This window comes from Schistocerca gregaria, chromosome 10 (assembly GCF_023897955.1).
Source record: "Schistocerca gregaria isolate iqSchGreg1 chromosome 10, iqSchGreg1.2, whole genome shotgun sequence".
In the NCBI taxonomy this organism is placed as follows: Eukaryota; Metazoa; Arthropoda; class Insecta; order Orthoptera; family Acrididae; genus Schistocerca; species Schistocerca gregaria.
In genome coordinates this window covers 143,938,803-143,956,285 of record NC_064929.1, presented here as the reverse complement: position 1 = coordinate 143,956,285, position 17,483 = coordinate 143,938,803, and the positions used below count along the sequence as shown (strand labels likewise).

The window sequence follows — 17,483 nt, the reverse complement described above, 5'->3', positions numbered from 1 at the left end:
CAATCCAGTATCTGATTTCGGAATCTCTGTCTGACCATGATGTAATCTAATTGAAATCTTCCCGTATCTCCCGGCCTTTTCCAAGTATACCTCCTCCTCTTGTGATTCTTGAACAGATTATTCGCTATTACTAGCTGAAACTTGTTACAGAACTCAATTAGTCTTTCTCCTCTTTCATTCCTTGTCCCAAGCCCATATTCCCCTGTAACCTTTTCTTCTACTCCTTCCCCTATAACTGCATTCCAGTCGCCCATGACTATTAGATTTTCGTCCCCCTTTACATACTGCATTACCCTTTCAATATCCTCATACACTTTCTCTATCTGTTCATCTTCAGCTTGCGATGTCGGCATGTATACCTGAACTATCGTTGTCGGTGTTGGTCTGCTGTCGATTCTGATTAGAACAACCCGCTCACTGAACTGTTCACAGTAACACACCCTCTGCCCTACCTTCCTATTCATAACGAATCCTACACCTGTTACACCATTTTCTGCTGCTGTTGATATTACCCGATACTCATCTGACCAGAAATCCTTGTCTTCCTTCCACTTCACTTCACTGACCCCTACTATATCTAGATTGAGCCTTTGCATTTCCCTTTTCAGATTTTCTAGTTTCCCTACCACATTCAAGCTTCTGACATTCCACACCTCGACTCGTATAACATTATCCTTTCGTTGATTATCCAATCTTTTTCTCTTGGTAACCTCACCCTTGGCAGTCCCCTCCCGGAGATCCGAATGGGGGACTATTCCGGAATCTTTTGCCAATGGAGAGATCATCATGACACTTCTTCAACTACAGGCCACATGTCCTGTGGATACATGTTACGTGTCTTTAATGCAGTGGTTTCCATTGCCTTCTGCATCCTCATGTCATTGATCATTGCTGATTCTTCCGCCTTTAGGGGCAAGTTCCCACCCCTAGGACAAGAGAGTGCCCTGAACCTCTATCCGCTCCTCCGCCCTCTTTGACAAGGCCGTTGGCAGAATGAGGTTGACTTCTTATGTCGGAAGTCTTCGGCAGCCAATGCTGATTATTTATCAAAATTTAGGCAGTGGCGGGGATCGAACCCGGGACCGAAGACGTTTTGATTATGAATCAAAGATGCTACCCCTAGACCACGGGTAGACCATCAGAGAGTATGAGATGCACAAAGGTGCAAAGCTGGGTTGAGGAAGACCAGGGTGTCTTGGCCCTGAGTCCATATCATCAATGAACGTGAACCAGATCAGGAGTTAGGGGTTTTAAGAGGCTAGGAAGGTACTAGATGGCCCATACACAAATTGGCATAGGAAGGTGCCATGTGGGTGCCCATGCTTGTGCCACGGACCTGTCTGTACACCTTCCCTTCATAGAAGAAGTAATAATAATAATAATAATAATAATGGCGTGTGACGAGGGCCTCCCATAGGGTAGACCGCTCGCCTGGTGCAAGTCTTTCGATTTGACGCCACTTCGGCGACTTGTGCGTCAAATAGAAGAAGTAGTTAGGTGTTACAGTAAAGTTAGTTAGTTGTATGAAGAATTAGGCAGTGGGTACAGAGTAGGGCTGTTGATAAAATATTGATATATTGTTATTTTTTACAAAAAAAACTTCGATATATATCGGCAATATTTTTTCACCAATATATCAATGTCAGATGGCAATATTTTTATTTTATATTTTCTTGCAATTTTTGGTAAATATTGAAATTGTTCTTTTGAAATTGTAGTAGAACATAATTTTGCTTTCCCTGTGTGAAAGTGTCTTACCATTTTTTGAGCTTTCATCATGTCCATTCTTTCTCTTTGACTGTGTGAAATAAGCACAGATGTCACAAAGAAGAAGTCCAATTGCACTGGCGGGTGGCCATGTGAATGGAATAGCCAGGTATCCATTGTGAAGAAAGCTTACTTGTTTAGCCGCCTTTTGTTGTGCCGGCCTGCAACTTAACTTCTCCGCTATATGGAGAATAGCAATCTGTCCTTTTCATAATATTGTATTATTCGAACTTGGATTTTCCACTGTTCAATTCTGACCAAAATGGTATGTACAATGATTGCAATTTGACAATTGCAAATGAGCTCGGAATCACGCTTGATGGAACATCCAAAAATTTTCATTATCTTCGTTTATGCCTAATGTGAGCCAAAAATGATGTAGTGGAAGGTGGCTCGTCGTCCATATGGTTTGTATTTGATGCCACGAGTTTCACAATATCTCGAGATATGTCTGAGCATGAACTGATAATGTAAACTGTGGTGTGTCATTGAACTAATTTAAATATGATTAAAAAAATTTGTATTTTAATTTCAAACTTACCTTTATGAAGTTCTTCAGTCCTTCTACAAAAGCACTGCATAGTTCTGATACCAATATGTATTGATGAATAGTGTACTTTTAAAAGTACACTAAGCTTCTATACAAATTGTCAATAGCTAAAAATGTAGAGTGATCTCCAACTTGGTTGTAACTAGTATACAGTCTCCTCATACTTGTATCACCTTTAGCAATTCTTTGACCAATTGCTTTTATGAGATTTTCGAAGTTGTGTTTCGACATTCCACTAAAATTCTGGATGAGGTCTGTACCCAGCATTAGTTGATGAGTTAAATTTTCTGAAGCATTCCACTTACATAAAAAAAAGAATGCACCCACAAAGCCCAATCCCTCTTGTTATTTGTAGCTTTATGACTCATGTAGCGCAAAAGCAGCTCACTCGCATTTGTCCAGTATGTGGTAATAGTGTAGCCCTGCAAAACACTCTATTGCCACAAACATTATTGGGTGACTGTGGCTACTGTTGTTGTCATACATGTAGCTGCAATTCATCTGGTTGCAATGTCATTGGACAACATTGCAGAAATATATTGTTGGCAATGTGCAATTTTTAAGGCCAATTTTAAAGAACCTTAACAACCTGCAGTGTATCCTGAAAGGCTAGCAAAGATTATCATCCATAATGAAGGCATACAGCATACAAAAATGGATTCAAATTATGAGAACTTTATAGTGAGTTTAACATATGAAGAAAATTTTCCCTTACCCACTGTTTTCTTTTTCTTTTGGGTGAAGGAATTTGTCATCGAAATTGAATGTACCATGATTGTTTTATGCTATATTTCTCAGATAGGATCCAGTTTCTCGCTACTCTTGTCTCTGAATGCTCTCCAAGTCATGAAACAATGTAACTTCTGGTTACCTGAAGAGAACAAAGGCAGTAATTAACTGAAGAGAATGAAGGCAGCAAAGTGAGCGAAGTGCAATATTGAGGAGAATAATGTTGAGACAGTGGCTAAATGAAATGGAACGCATAACTTTAACCTTTGAAATGATCTAATGACGATGTTCTGCTGACGGCCAACTTCTTAACAACTGACAGTGAAAAAATCTCTCAAAAAGCCATTTCTAAATTAAATATAACTGTCCAGAGTTGTAACTTAACAATCTCAACCACAAAACCAAAGGCATAGCCTTTAAAGGTCAAGGCCAGGTCCCAAGCAAAAATGCAATGTAAGACCAGAAAATAGAGAAAGTTAACGAGTTCTCCTTCACAAATGAAAAAGACATACTGGAAAAATGGAACATTCAATTATATTAAAGGAAACATATACAGAATAATGGGAAAAAAGGTGAGGAGAAAAAAGCCTTAATGAAGTTCTACACAACAATGGCAATGCTAACTACACTTGATGGTAGTGAAACTTGGAGAATAACAGCTGGAAATGAAGAAGGATATGAGCTACAGAAATGGAGAGCAACTGGCTACAGACTATCTGTAATAACAATTGGGACTTGAGAAGGCATAAATGAACAGATCAAGGAGTACAGAAACAGATGTAGAGTTCATATCACAAGAATGAATGAAAATAAAATGCTTAAAATAATAATGAATAACTGACCAATAGGGTCCCTGCATGTCACATTAAGATAGGCCAAAATCACATAGAGCAAGTACATAAATACACATACCTGACCAGTGGGATCTTTCTGATGAGGTGAGAATTCAAACTGGAAAAGCAAGGGCTGTCTTCAGTACGAAGAGTGACCTTTTCAAGAATCATGGCTTAGTAATGATGACGAAGATCAAATTTCTATGCTGCTACGTATTTTCCACCCTCTTCTATGGTGTCGAAACATGGACTCTGACAGAATCATTGGGTAAGTGGCTGGAGGCTTTTGAGATGTGGCTGTACAGGAGAATGTTAAGAATACCGTGGACAGTGCATGTCACAAATGTCGGGGTTCTATGAATAATGAAGAAAGAGAAAGAAGTACTGGTCACTGTGAAAGCAAAAAAGATCCAGTACCCGCAGAACAACAACAGATAGCATCTCCTCCAGACCATCCTGCAAGGAAAAATACCAGGGAAGAGAAGAATTGGGTTAACAACATCAGAGCATGGACCTATAAAACATCTATAGAGCTATTTAGAGCTGCAAATGACAGGAAAAGCACTGCCAAGATGGTTGCTAACATCCAGAATGGATAGGAACCAGAAGAAGAACAAGAAGACCAATAGGGAAAGTTCAATGGGTAGACCAAGAAAGAGGTGGAAAGATCAAACACTAACTAACCATAGGCTACAGAGGCACTGAAAACAATGAAAGAAGCAGAAGAAAGTGGAAGCAGAAAAAATATTTGCAAAGCACACCCACAGCTGGCAAATAAACAAATTATTTGGTAATATGTTGATGTTGTGGTCTTCAGTCCTGAGACTGGTATGATGCAGGTCTACATGCTACTCTATCCTGCTTCACATCCCAGTACCTACTGCAACCTATATCCCTCTGAATCTGCTTAGTGTATTCTTGGTCTCCCTCTACAATTTTTACCCTCCATACTGCCCTCCAATGCTAAATTGGTGATCCGTCGATGCCTCAGAACATGTCCTACCAACTGATCCCTTCTTCTAGTTAAATTGTGCCACAAACTCCTCTTCTCTTCTCCCACATTCTATTCAGTACCTCCACATTAGTTATGTCATCTACCCATCTAATCTTCAGCATTCTTCTGTAGCGGCACATTTCCAAAGCTTTTATTCTCTTCTTATCCAAACTATTTATCATCCATGTTTCACTTCCATGCATTGCTACACTCCATACAAATACTTTCAAAAACGACTTCCTGACACTTTAATCTCTACTCGATGTTAACAAATTTCTCTTCTTCGGAAACACTTTTCTTGCCATTGCTGGGTCTCCATTTTATATCCTGTCTACTTCTGCCATCATCAGTTATTTTGCTCCCCAAATAGCAAAACTCATTTACTACTTTAAGTGTCGCATTTCCTAATCTAATTACCTCAGCATCATCTGACTTAATTCGACTACATTCCATTATCCTCGTTTTGCTTTTGTTGATGTTCATCTTATATCCTTCTTTCAAGACACTGTCCATTCTATTCAACTGCTCTTCCAAGTCCTTTGCTGTCTCTGACAGAATTACAATGTCATTGGCGAACCTCAAATTTTTTAATTCTTCTCCATGGATTTTAATATCTACTCCGAATTTTTTCTTTTGTTTCCTTTACTGCTTGCTCAATATACAGATTGAATAACATCGGGGAGAGGCTACAACCATATCTCACTCCCTTCCCAACCACTGCTTCCCTTTCATGCCTCTCGACTCTTATAACTGCCATCCAGTTTCTGTACAAATTGTAAATAGCCTTTCACTCCCTGTATTTTACCTCTGTCACCTTCAGAATTTGAAAGAGAGTATACCAGTCAACATTGTCAAAAGCTTTCTGTAAGTCTACAAATGCTAGAAACATAGTTTTGCCTTTCCTTAATCTTCCTTCTAAGATAAGTTGTAGGGTCAGTATTGCCTCACATGTTCCAAACTGATCTTCCCCAAGGTCGGCTTCTACCAGTTTTTCCATTTGTCTGTAAAGAATTTGCGTTAGTATTTTGCAGCTGTGATTTATTAAACTGATAGTTCAGTAATTTTCACATCTGTCAACACCTGCTTTCTTTGGGATTGGAATTATTATATTCTTCTTGAACTCCGAGGCTATTTCATCTGTCTCATACATCTTGCTCACCAGATGGTAGAGTTTAGTCAGGACTGGCTCTCCCAAGGCTGTCAGTAGTTCTAATGGAATGTTGTCTACTCCCGGGGCCTTGTTTTGACTCAGGTCTTTCAGTGCTCCGTCAAACTCTTCACGCAGTATCATATCTCCCATTTCATCTTCATCTACATCCTCTTCCATTTCCATAGTATTGTATTCAAATACATCGCCCTTGTATAGACCCTCTATATACTTCTTCCACCTTTCTGCTTCCCCAGTTTAATGTGGAATCCAAACCACCTATCATTCCTGGGAAATCTTCACATTACTAAGAGATGAAGGCTAGGTTAAAAGCAGACTGAGATATTCCACTATCCAACCACAATCCAATCCTATGATCTTTCAGTATCATGCAAGTTCTTTACCATTAGAAGTGACTACTCCTTCCTTAACAATTACCCGTCATTAACAGATATGAATTGGTAATATAAAAAAACAAAAAAGTGAAAATTTCCAGAATTGTTTACATCAACAGTTTTTGCTCACTCTCCTTATAGCAGAATTTAATGTTTAAAACATACTCATTAGATGAGACATTTAGCAGTATCTGATGAGAAGTGTTTCAGAGAAATCACAATAACCTAAGGCAATATTGCTATATCATGCGTTAAACTATTATATTCTCATTTAAAAGCTAAAAAAGTTACTAGGTGTGTATCATAGACTTGTTGTTGGCAGCATTATGTCAATAACAACAACAGCAATAATAATAATAATAATAATAATAATAACAATGATGATAATTCTTTGAGCCTTTAGCAGCCAGGTGCAAGTCTAGCAATTGTTCGCTACTTTGGTGACATGCATGCCTCTAATCTAAACCAGTAATTTTACTGAGGAAACAGTTTAATGTGGGATCCAAACCACCTATCATTCCTGGCAAATCTTCAAATTACTAAGAGATGAAGGCTTGGTTAGACTGAGCTATTCCACTATCCAACCACAATGCAATCCCATGATCTTTCAGTTACCATCCAAGTTCTTTACCATTAGAAGTGACTACTCCTTCCTGGACAATTACCCATCATTAACAGATATGAATTTTTAAAACAACTGATGAAAGCTATTATCAGGAAGGTCGTCTTTTATTGCTCAATTACTATATTCACAGCTTTCTTTTCTTTTACATTAGTTGACTTATATTTGTCTTAGGAATGTCTTTGACCACTAATTCTACAGAGAAAAGGCTCCCCAGAATCACAATACAGATAGCAGTTTTCTGATGATACCATGGAGTACAGTACGGTGTCAAAGTTGAGTGAGTGTGGGAAGATACAAGATGACTTAGACAAAATTTCCAGTCGGCGTGATGAATGGCAACTAACCCTAAATGTGGAAAAATGCACAGTTGGAAGATCAAACCTGAAGTGTTCTGATACAGTATTACTGGTGTCCTGCTTGATATAGTCAGCCATTTAAATATCTGCGCTTAACATTGAAAAATGATATGAGGTGGAACCAGCATGTGAGAACTGTGATAGGGAAGGCGAATGGTCGATTTGTAATGTTCAGATACAGTACTACTAGTATCATGCTTGACACAGTCAATTTGTTTAAGTATCTGGGCATAAAGCTGCAAAGCGATATGAGGTGGAACAGGCATGTGAGAACTGTGGTAGGGAAAGCGAATACTCAACATCATTTTGTTGGGAGACTTTTGGCAAAGTATAACTCACCCATAAAGGAGACAGCATATGCAATCCATTTTTGAGTACTGTTCGAGTGCTTAGGACCCACACCATGTCATATTTAAGGAAGACATCGACACAATTCAGAGGTCGGCTCCTAGATTTATTACAGGCAGGTTCAAACAACATGTGTTATGAAGATGCTCCTAGAACTCAAATGCAAATCCCTGGAGGGATGGTGCCGTTCTTCTCAAGAAACACTTGAGAAAATTTAGAGAACATTCGTTTGAAGCTGACAGCCAAACGATTCTACTGCCACCAACATACATTGCGCCTAAGGACCACGAAGATAAGATATGAGAAATTAGGGCTCATACACAGGCATGTAGACTGTAGTTTATCCCTCATTCTAATTGCAAGAGTAACAGAAAAGGAAATGATGAGTAGTGGTACGGGGTACCCTCTGCCACACATGATGTGGTGGCTTGTGGAGTATCTATGTAGATGTAGATGTAGGTGAGAGGGGGCAGCTAAAAACAGACAGGTCAGCAAATGAAAGATATAGAAAACTACAGCGGAGTGAACAAAGTAGTAATTACTGTGAACAAATGCTGAGACAGATGCAGAGCATGCTCTACAACATGACAGTCATGTAATCAGTGCTTGTTTCGCCGCACGTCATCTTGATTCTCCCCTTGGACTCCAGTTTCTCGTAACTCCACAGGTGGGAACTACAGATACAACATATCCTTGGTTCTTGTCACCCACCTCGCCTTGATTTACATTAATTTTTTCTGTCTCAGCATTTCTTCACAGTAACTATTCCTTTTTTCAATCTGTTAGTTTTCTACTTCTTTCATTTTCTCAGACTCTTCCCCCCTCTATTACATAAAATACATTTGGATTTTCACTCTATATTAGCTTGTGCACAGAGTTTCAGCAGTAATCTCTGCCTTGCATACTACCTTGTCTTCCATCTTTAAGCTTTAAGTATTCCTTCTCATGCCATCCAGTAAGTGTCCCCTGATCCGGGTTTCTGGCTGAGTTTTCCAAGCTCTATCTCTTTTCCTTGACCTCTCCAGTGCCTTTCCTTTTACCCCTCTACCTTCCCCTTCAACCCTTCTGCTGGAAGAAGGACCCACTGGCTCCAAAAGCTTGCATTAAATTAAACCATTTTTTAAGTGTGTATTCTCCTGTCTCTACTTAGTGAGCAGATTTTTTGTCCATTCAATACCAAACAACGGAAAATCCAAATGGAATGTAACAATATTATGAAAAAGAAAATTGCTACTCACCATACAGCGGAGATGCTGAGTTGCAGAGAGGCACAGCAAAAATACTGTCACAAATTAGCTTTCAGCCAGTATGGCCTTCATCAAAAATAGACAACACACACACACACACACACACACACACACACACACACACAAAACACGCAAATGCAACTCACACACACACACACACACACACGACTGCAGTCTCTGGCAACTGAAGCCACACTACTGGCCATAGGGACTGATGACCTTAGCAGTTAAGTCCCATAAGATTTAAAAAAAAAAAAAAAAAAAAAAAAAAAAAAAAAAAAAAAAAAAAAAAAAAAAAAAGAAAGAAAAAGAAAAAAAAAAGAAAGTACTGGTCAAAAGCTAATTTGTGACAATCTTTTTGCTTTGCCTATCTGTGACTCAATTACATTATACTGCCATTAGTTCAAAGGAATAACAAGTTGAATTTGCCAACGGTTCTGCATTGTTTTAACAGTACCAGGGGTACTGATCAGTCCAATACATAATGCATGCCAAAAAGAAGGACACCCGGAATACATGGTCAGATGTCTATGTAGCTTTGTACACGTACACACCAACAGCAGACATGTAAATGACTACAGAGTTGCAATTCTCTATGACGAGAAGAACATCCACCAGAGTGCATTAGCATATTTTATGTTTGGAGTTGCCACCAGGACTGGCAGAGTATATAAGGGATGTAAACAGCATCAAATGTTGAGTGATTATTGTGAAGGATACAGAGATTCAGAGTACTCATGCGACACACTGTTTTCAACACCTGGCAGTTTGAGAGAAGCCTCTTGTGGGTCCCCATTTGCCTGACTGGTAGAATCATAAAACATCCAGTTTTTTGGTGTATTTGGATGTGACAGTGACCTGATGTCAAGCTGCATGGGAATGTGACTCCGTGTCAAGGTTCTGGTCAACAACAACTGAATACCACAAACTGTTCCTGCTCTCCTAGAATGAGCAGTTGACTTCCTGCGTTACTGTGTTACCCTGAACAATTGGTCAGAGACTAGCAACAGCAGGACTTGGGTATTACTGTGGAGTGGTCTGCAACAGGGAAGCATGGGCCCTGATGAATGACATCACATAGTATTGAGTGATAAATTGTGACACTGCACTACTCCCAATGACCACTGTAGGTGAGTATGGCAGCAACCCGTGGCGAGGTCCCATTCTTTCAACGGTTTGGAGAACTACAGTGGTGTTACTCTTGATGCCATGGTGCGAGGAGCAATTGGATATGACTGGTCACAGCTGATATTGATTTGAGGGAACTCTGTCAGCACAACAGTATGTCATGCATATCTTACACCCTGATGTGTTGTCTCTCAAGTGACACTACTGTGGTGCCATTTTTAATCCACTCATGGCATGTGTCTCTATGAAATGACTGCACGATGTTGAGGTACTCCCGTGGTCAAAGAGATCTTCAGATCTCTCCCTGATAGAGTATGTGGGACCAGTTCAGACATTAATTCTGTCCCTGCACCTGTTTCAAGGATATGAAGGGCCAGTTACAAGAGTTGTGGGCCAGTTTGCCTCAAAACAGGATAAAATGACGTTATGACACCCTTTCTAACTGAATCAGTGGATGCATCCAGGCAACATCATACTGATAAGTGGGTCCATACTGTCAGGAGGCAGTGTAGGTTCCACTTAATGGTTTGCTCACTTATTTTTGCATCCATCAATTCACTTTGTAATTTTTGCAATGTGGTGTATCAGTTTGTTTATTTGTATTTTACAGAGACAAAATTTATACAATTTATGAATCCATGTGGTTCTGTCATGTCAAAGTCATCTTCGAGATACTCTATATATCTTTGTCATATTTTAGACTATCTGCAATTAAAATAATTTTTTTTAAATAAAGTGTTTAATTGGGAATGTTTGTAGTAATTATATTAACACTGAAAATGTAATTTTGTAAAGAAATTGCATTAAAAATAACAATATTGGTTTTATATGTCTGAAATGCATCAGCTTTGTTTATCACACCATCTCCTGTGAACACACAATTTTGCTAGGGCACTGGCGTAGCTTTTGTGGGAGTCAGTTGCAAGAATAGTTCACAATTGAACTAAGTTGTGGTTGGAGAAAATGTACCAAGAATAGAAAGAGATGCTGTATCTGTTGATAAAAGTCTGAAAGTGTGCTTATGTTTACATTTTAAATATTGACTCACCATGATGTATATGAATCTTACAAAGAACCTGAGATACCTGTAACTGTTTAACAACTGCCTGCAACTGCCAGCACACTACTGACCCACCAGTACGGTTTAGGTTGATGCTGTGCACACTTCTACTTTTTTTACAGCATGGTGCTGTATAGTCAATTTAATCACAGACAACCACTTTTAGCATGGCATTCACTTTTATCTTGACGATGGGACTTGGCTCTAAGCAATCATTTTGCTTTGCCATGACAGTTTAGAAATCAGCCAGTTCAGAAGATTTTATTCTTCATGCCAGCAATGAACTAAATCAGATAAATGAAAATTTTGTTGCACTGATAATTATCAGTTTTCTTCACAGTGTGCAAAATATGCATTATATTGGAATTAAATGTACATGGAACAGGTCATTCTTTATAGTTAGGTGAGAATGAGTATGTTACAATTATTGGAAATGAGAGTATGATCAGTAAAGTACTTTCCAATTTCTTTCTTACATATATGTCCATGTTTCCTAATCCTTATTTCTTTTTGCTTAAATTATGGAAACTCTAAAATATAAACAAAAACACAAAGTAACCAGTCACTGAATTTAAAGTGTTTTTGAGGCTTTGCTCTATCATCAAATGACATTTCCAGTGTTTATCAAGCATACTTTGCTCCTGAGAAACTAATGGTGTTGAAATATCTACAGTGTTTCAGATTGATCATTTTGAGTGCAGAATGTTTTTGGGGAATTAGTAAGAAGAAATTCTGCAATCAAAGACACTTATTTAAAATATTTTAGATATCTCAAGATGGTCAGTTTAACGAGCAATGCACCTGAGCTAAACAATGGAACTGACATCTGAATATGAACCAAAGCCCCCAGAATGCACTATAAATACACACACACACACACACACACAGTTTAGTGACTTGTTACTTTTTTGTTTTTATTTATAATTATTCTGCAGTCCTATGTCACTAGCCACCCTGGAGTACTTCACAGGAAACATACTGACCTACCAAGCTTTCAATAGTTGACAGCTGGACTTACCAGTGTATCTCGAGCTCGGTGAGGCTGTGGCACGTGCGGAACACATGCTGCAGCATGCCAGACGGTAGCATGCGCTGCAGTCTGAGCACTCGCAGCTGTGGCATGCTCATCACCAGCGACAGGGCCTCTTCGTCAGTCTGGTTTTCACCGACAACGTAGTCACTGTTGCGCCACAGTGTGTCATCATTACACACGGCCTGCCATCGCCGGTTCACGTGGCTCGGCCCTGCGGCCAGCTCCTCTCGGGACAGGTACGAGAAGATGTGTAGGAGGATTTCATCCGGGAAATCACCGATGTAAATGGAACCCATAGCCTATTTGAAAAGCACACGCGTTAATTACGTAGGAATATAAATTTGAATGCAATTTCAAGACTTTTGATACCTATGTATTGAACAAGTCAAGCTCAAATAAAAGTAGTTAACACACAAAACAGAAAATTAGTCAGTTCACCGGAGACCTCACGCTAATACCTTGTAGCACTGTGTGCAATCTTGATAACTAACTCAATCTGGCAAGGAAGAGAGTCGATAGTTTCCTTCAGGTATGCCATATCCAGTTTCTCATGTAACAGACCAAGATGTGCTATTGACGAATGACTAACACTGACTACTTACTATTCACTGTCACTTAAAAGCATAATCAATATCACTACTACTTAACTATATTTGCCATATAAACACAGCAAAATTACTAGTATTTTCACAATCCTAAGTAAAAATACAACTCTGTATAACATTAAGTTTTGAAAAACAACCCTTAGTAACATTTTGGTAAATTAATTAGGTTTAGTTATGATGTGAAGACTTCTGACTAATAAAAACACATATTTCACAAAACAGAATATAAAAGGATGTATATTACTCGACAATGACTAGAAAATCTGTGTTTATGTTTTATTCATTATGCCATGACACATTTCAATAACTCTGTAATCCATTTTTTGTAATTATAATTGAGTTAAAATATAACTGTCAATAATATACACACTGGTTTTGATTGTTAAGAATATGTTTACAATTCAGTGGCTGTGCCTGTGAAACCAGTGCAGATTTTGTTCATGTGAGTGCACAAGATCACGTCAGTAGGCGTGCATCAAAGTTTTGTGGAAATTCAACCAAGGCAGTTTAAAAATCATTACACTAAGTATGTGATTAGATTTATTGCATACATGTTATTATTTGGAGTACCAACCATGCCAAATAAGACACCTCATGACTATGTTACTGCAGTGAGCAGATATAATCAGCTGTTATTGTCAACAACAGAACATTCGAGTTCTCAAATAAAACTGTAACTTTTTCTGCCAGAGTTACTGACATTATACCAAACTTTGTAATTATGTTGATATACGCACAAATTAAGTGCATATTTAATCTGAATTACAGCCTGGGGGGATGTTACAGGCTGAAGCCTCTCCTCAATAATTAGATCCTACAGAGCTACCAAATTACAGGGAGACTGGTGCATTTCACCTACTGTTCAAAACAGCCACAAACATTTTCCACGTGATTAAGACTGGGATACTAACAGGTGACTTGAGGTGCAATAGGGAGCCTCTGTGTTCATCAAACTAGAAACATTGTGTGCTCACATCAGTGAACATAGTTTTTGTTGTCTTGAAAGATGCAAGTCTCCACAGCACACTCATTATGAATATGTACAGGGAGACACAAGTAAACCTGAACTAATTCAACGGGCCAGAATTTGCCTCTGAAAGCTTGTAGAAATGGGAGAGTTGTTTTAATGATTTCAGTAGCTCTGAGAGAGTCAAGTTGGCAAGTTGATTATTTGTTCCAGAGCATGAGGTCCTTTGTCTGGTATAATGCCACACTTGTATGGATTGTGCCAGTTAGTTTGTAGACTCATCCGTCACCACTTGTGAAGTCTGTGAATGTGTATTTCTTACTGCATGACAATAATGAGCAAATTAGTGATTTGTTTGCAGTCTTGAGCTGGTAGAAACATGCAATACACACTTCAAGAGTAGGTGTCTTTAGAGCACTTGCCCGCAAAAGGCAAAGGTCCCGAGTTCGAGTCTCGGTCGGGCACACAGTTTTAATCTGCCAGGAAGTTATTGATAATGTTCAAAGATGCTTGGAAAACTCTGCTTGTGATTAAGCCAGGAGACAGGCTTTTCAATTGCATATTGCGTATGTCAGAAAGCTGCAAAGAAATTGGCATTGCTACCATACAGAGTGTAATCATGCAAGCATTGTAAGAAACAGATCATGAGAAAAGAATGTGTTACTGTCAACAGCTTCAGGGATTCCTGACTGAATGTCAAGACGTTAACTTAGTTTACAGATGATGCACGATTCCATCTGTCAGGTTACATCAACACACAAAACAGCATATACTGAGCTGGTGTAAACCCTTGTGTCGTCCACAAACCACCACTGCATGATGAAAAGGTTGGAGTGTGGTGTGCAGTGTCAGCTTCCAGGATTGTTGACCCCAATGTCCAACGGTGTCCATGCAACTTGTAACCAGTTTCTTTGGTGACCGAATAATCTCAAAAAATCTGTCCTCCCTCCCATCACATGACCTAAGCCACCCAGATTTTTTTTCTTGTTGGGGTATCTTAAAAGCTGAGTGTATGAGATTAGACCATGGGCTACTAAAGAACTCCATAAGGCCATTACACATGAAATAAGCAACAATGGTGAGGATACACTTCACAGAATGTCACAGAATATGATGAAATAAGTACTGTTGTGCATCGATGCTGGGTGTGGGGGGGCACTTCCAACATTGGTCATTGGTAAGAGGACTTCATCTCCCAAAACTGCCATTGTGTCCTATTATTGGTTACAAAATTATGACTCATTAAAGTAGTTTAGGTTTATATGGATCACGCTGTAGAAGAAAGGGCAACACTTGCTTGTCAAGAATTTTGAAATAAATATCCCAGTTCATGGTCACGGTAACCTGAGTAAGTGGGCACAAATCATAGTGTGAAAGGCAACCCTAAAACATAGAGCCACCTCTGACCTGAAGTACACTCATCACACACTGAGGGTTAAACATCTCCTTTGGCAGTCAGTGCAATAAATGTCTTGCATCAATTGAAAGAGAGATGAAAAAGTAGCTCATTGGATCACACTACATACCTTCTCTCAGCTACTGGTTACTTTCTGTGCCGTTTAGCCATCAAACTTGCAGTTTCATGTGCCACTGTGAGCAATGGCCATTAGAGAGGTACCCCATACCTAATGCCTCCTGCATGCAGTTACATTCAGAATGTTCACTTGGAAACTGGATGGGTTGGCCTTGCATTCACTGACTCACTGGATTACATGAAACAAATCCAGTCAGCTACAGTTCACTTTTTGTGTGAAAGAAGGTACTGCTGTGAGCAATGGGCATTTGAGAGGCACTTCATTCCTAATGTTTACTGCCAGTAGTTTGAAATGTTCATTTGCAAACTGGTTGAGATGGACCTAGTCACTAACGGCCTTTTTGTTTCTTTTGGACTGATGATGTGTGACATTAGTCTCTGTTCTTTGTTGGTTAGGTTCTTTTTACAACCACTGTTCTTACATCGAATTACATAGCAACAAGTAGTACATTTTTCACACAGACTCACTGGGTAGGCTGCATTAATACGCCAACAAATTGGCCAACTTCTTACATGGTGCAGTTAAGGACACATCCAAATTCAACAGCTCCATTCTTTCGCATCTGTACTCAGACCCATCTTAACTGCACTGATTTCACACTACTGACTGGCATATATGCATCACTCCACTGATATCACACATCAATGGTCCAGGGTCATGTGAGTGCCTGGTACTAGTTCTACATCACCTCATTGTTACAAATTGACCAACAGCAGGTTGAAAAATATTTTGACCACTAAGTGTATATTTACAATCTCGGAAGTTATGAAGAAAAAGAGAACTAGTTGTAGCATATAACATATGCAAATAATAAAATGAGTTGAACACACTCACTTTCACAATCAAGTTCGCCATACAAGTTACATCTAAATCTGTACTCACAAGCCTTTATATTGTGTGCACCAGAGGTACATTTTCTCCATTTGTATTCTGTAAGCAGATCCTACATGGGAATAGAGGTTGTTGGTATCACTCTATATGAGCCTAATTTTCTCTACATTTAGCACTGGAGTCATTACACAAATTTTGTGTTAAAGAGAATATGTTTCACAAGTTATTGTTGAACATCAGTTCCCTGAATTTGGTGAATAATGCTTTCTATGAAGCTCAACATTTTTCTTGGAAAGTCTCCCACTGCTGTTTGTAAAAAATTTCTGTGACACTCTCGTGCTGCCTAAACAAATCCCAGAAAAATCACCAAGCTCGTTCTTCAATGTTTTCTTTACCTTCCATTAATCCAAGACTAACACACACTACTGAAGAATTGACCAAACAAGTATCACTTTTCTTTCAATAAATATGAATCTGGTAACTGCTTTCCCCACGGCTAAATTTAAGTGGTTTTCTGTAGTATTACAAATACAGTAGAACCATGATGATCCAACCTCTGATTAACCAACTCCTCAGACACAAAATATGCAATTTACTACAAGGCTGCCAAAGCTTGGGAAGAACTTTAGCAAAACCATTTCAAAAAATAGTGGATGAAAGTTTTTCCTAGCCTAAACCAAAAGCAAAATAATGCCAGACACTGCAGATTGAGTTGCTGGTTTACAAACTCTTCAGAATGATATCCATCCTGCTAACAAAGAGCAATGGCTAGAAGAAAGTGACATTGATATTACAATGAATACAGAACTTTGTAGATGATCAGATCCTTGATCTCGTTTTGCAACAGTATAGTGGTAAGCAAGAGCAGTCAAATTATGAAAAGATTAACAACTCTGCAGCAATGAATGTGTTCCAGACTGCCCTCAAATATTTGGAACAGCCAATTACTACAGTGTACAATACTGTATTTTTCTTGCTGTTTATTAGCAATTTAATATTACTGACTTAAATATGATTTACTAAATTGTTCTGAGCTCTGTAAATGACTTGTCTCATTCTCCTCTGATTATCCGACCTTTTTACTGATCTGACCACCACCTGGACCCAAAAGTGATGGTTAATTGAATTGCTCTACTGTACTGGTGGTAGCACTTCTGTTTTTCCCATTTGAGCAACATCAGGTCAGCATCTGTATTTTTATACTTCAGAATATTTACATAACCTGTATTGCCAAGATATTCACATAATTATTTTTATTTTTATGTTTAATGCTGAGTTTTCAAGATCCTCATAATGTGGTACTGTCATCTCAACTGACACAAAAATTTGAAGC

At 38.8% G+C, this 17,483-nt stretch overlaps 1 protein-coding gene across 1 annotated transcript in view; it reads right to left on the bottom strand.

The window, feature by feature from the left end:
- LOC126293437 (F-box/LRR-repeat protein 20-like) overlaps positions 1 to 17,483 on the bottom strand; it is a 68,184-nt gene that overhangs the window by 42,480 nt on the left and 8,221 nt on the right. Inside the window, exon 2 of the mRNA XM_049986666.1 lies at positions 12,198 to 12,511. Within this exon, the coding sequence (XP_049842623.1) occupies positions 12,198 to 12,508 (311 nt within the window). The 5' untranslated portion in view covers positions 12,509 to 12,511. The remainder of the gene's footprint in view (positions 1 to 12,197; positions 12,512 to 17,483) is intronic.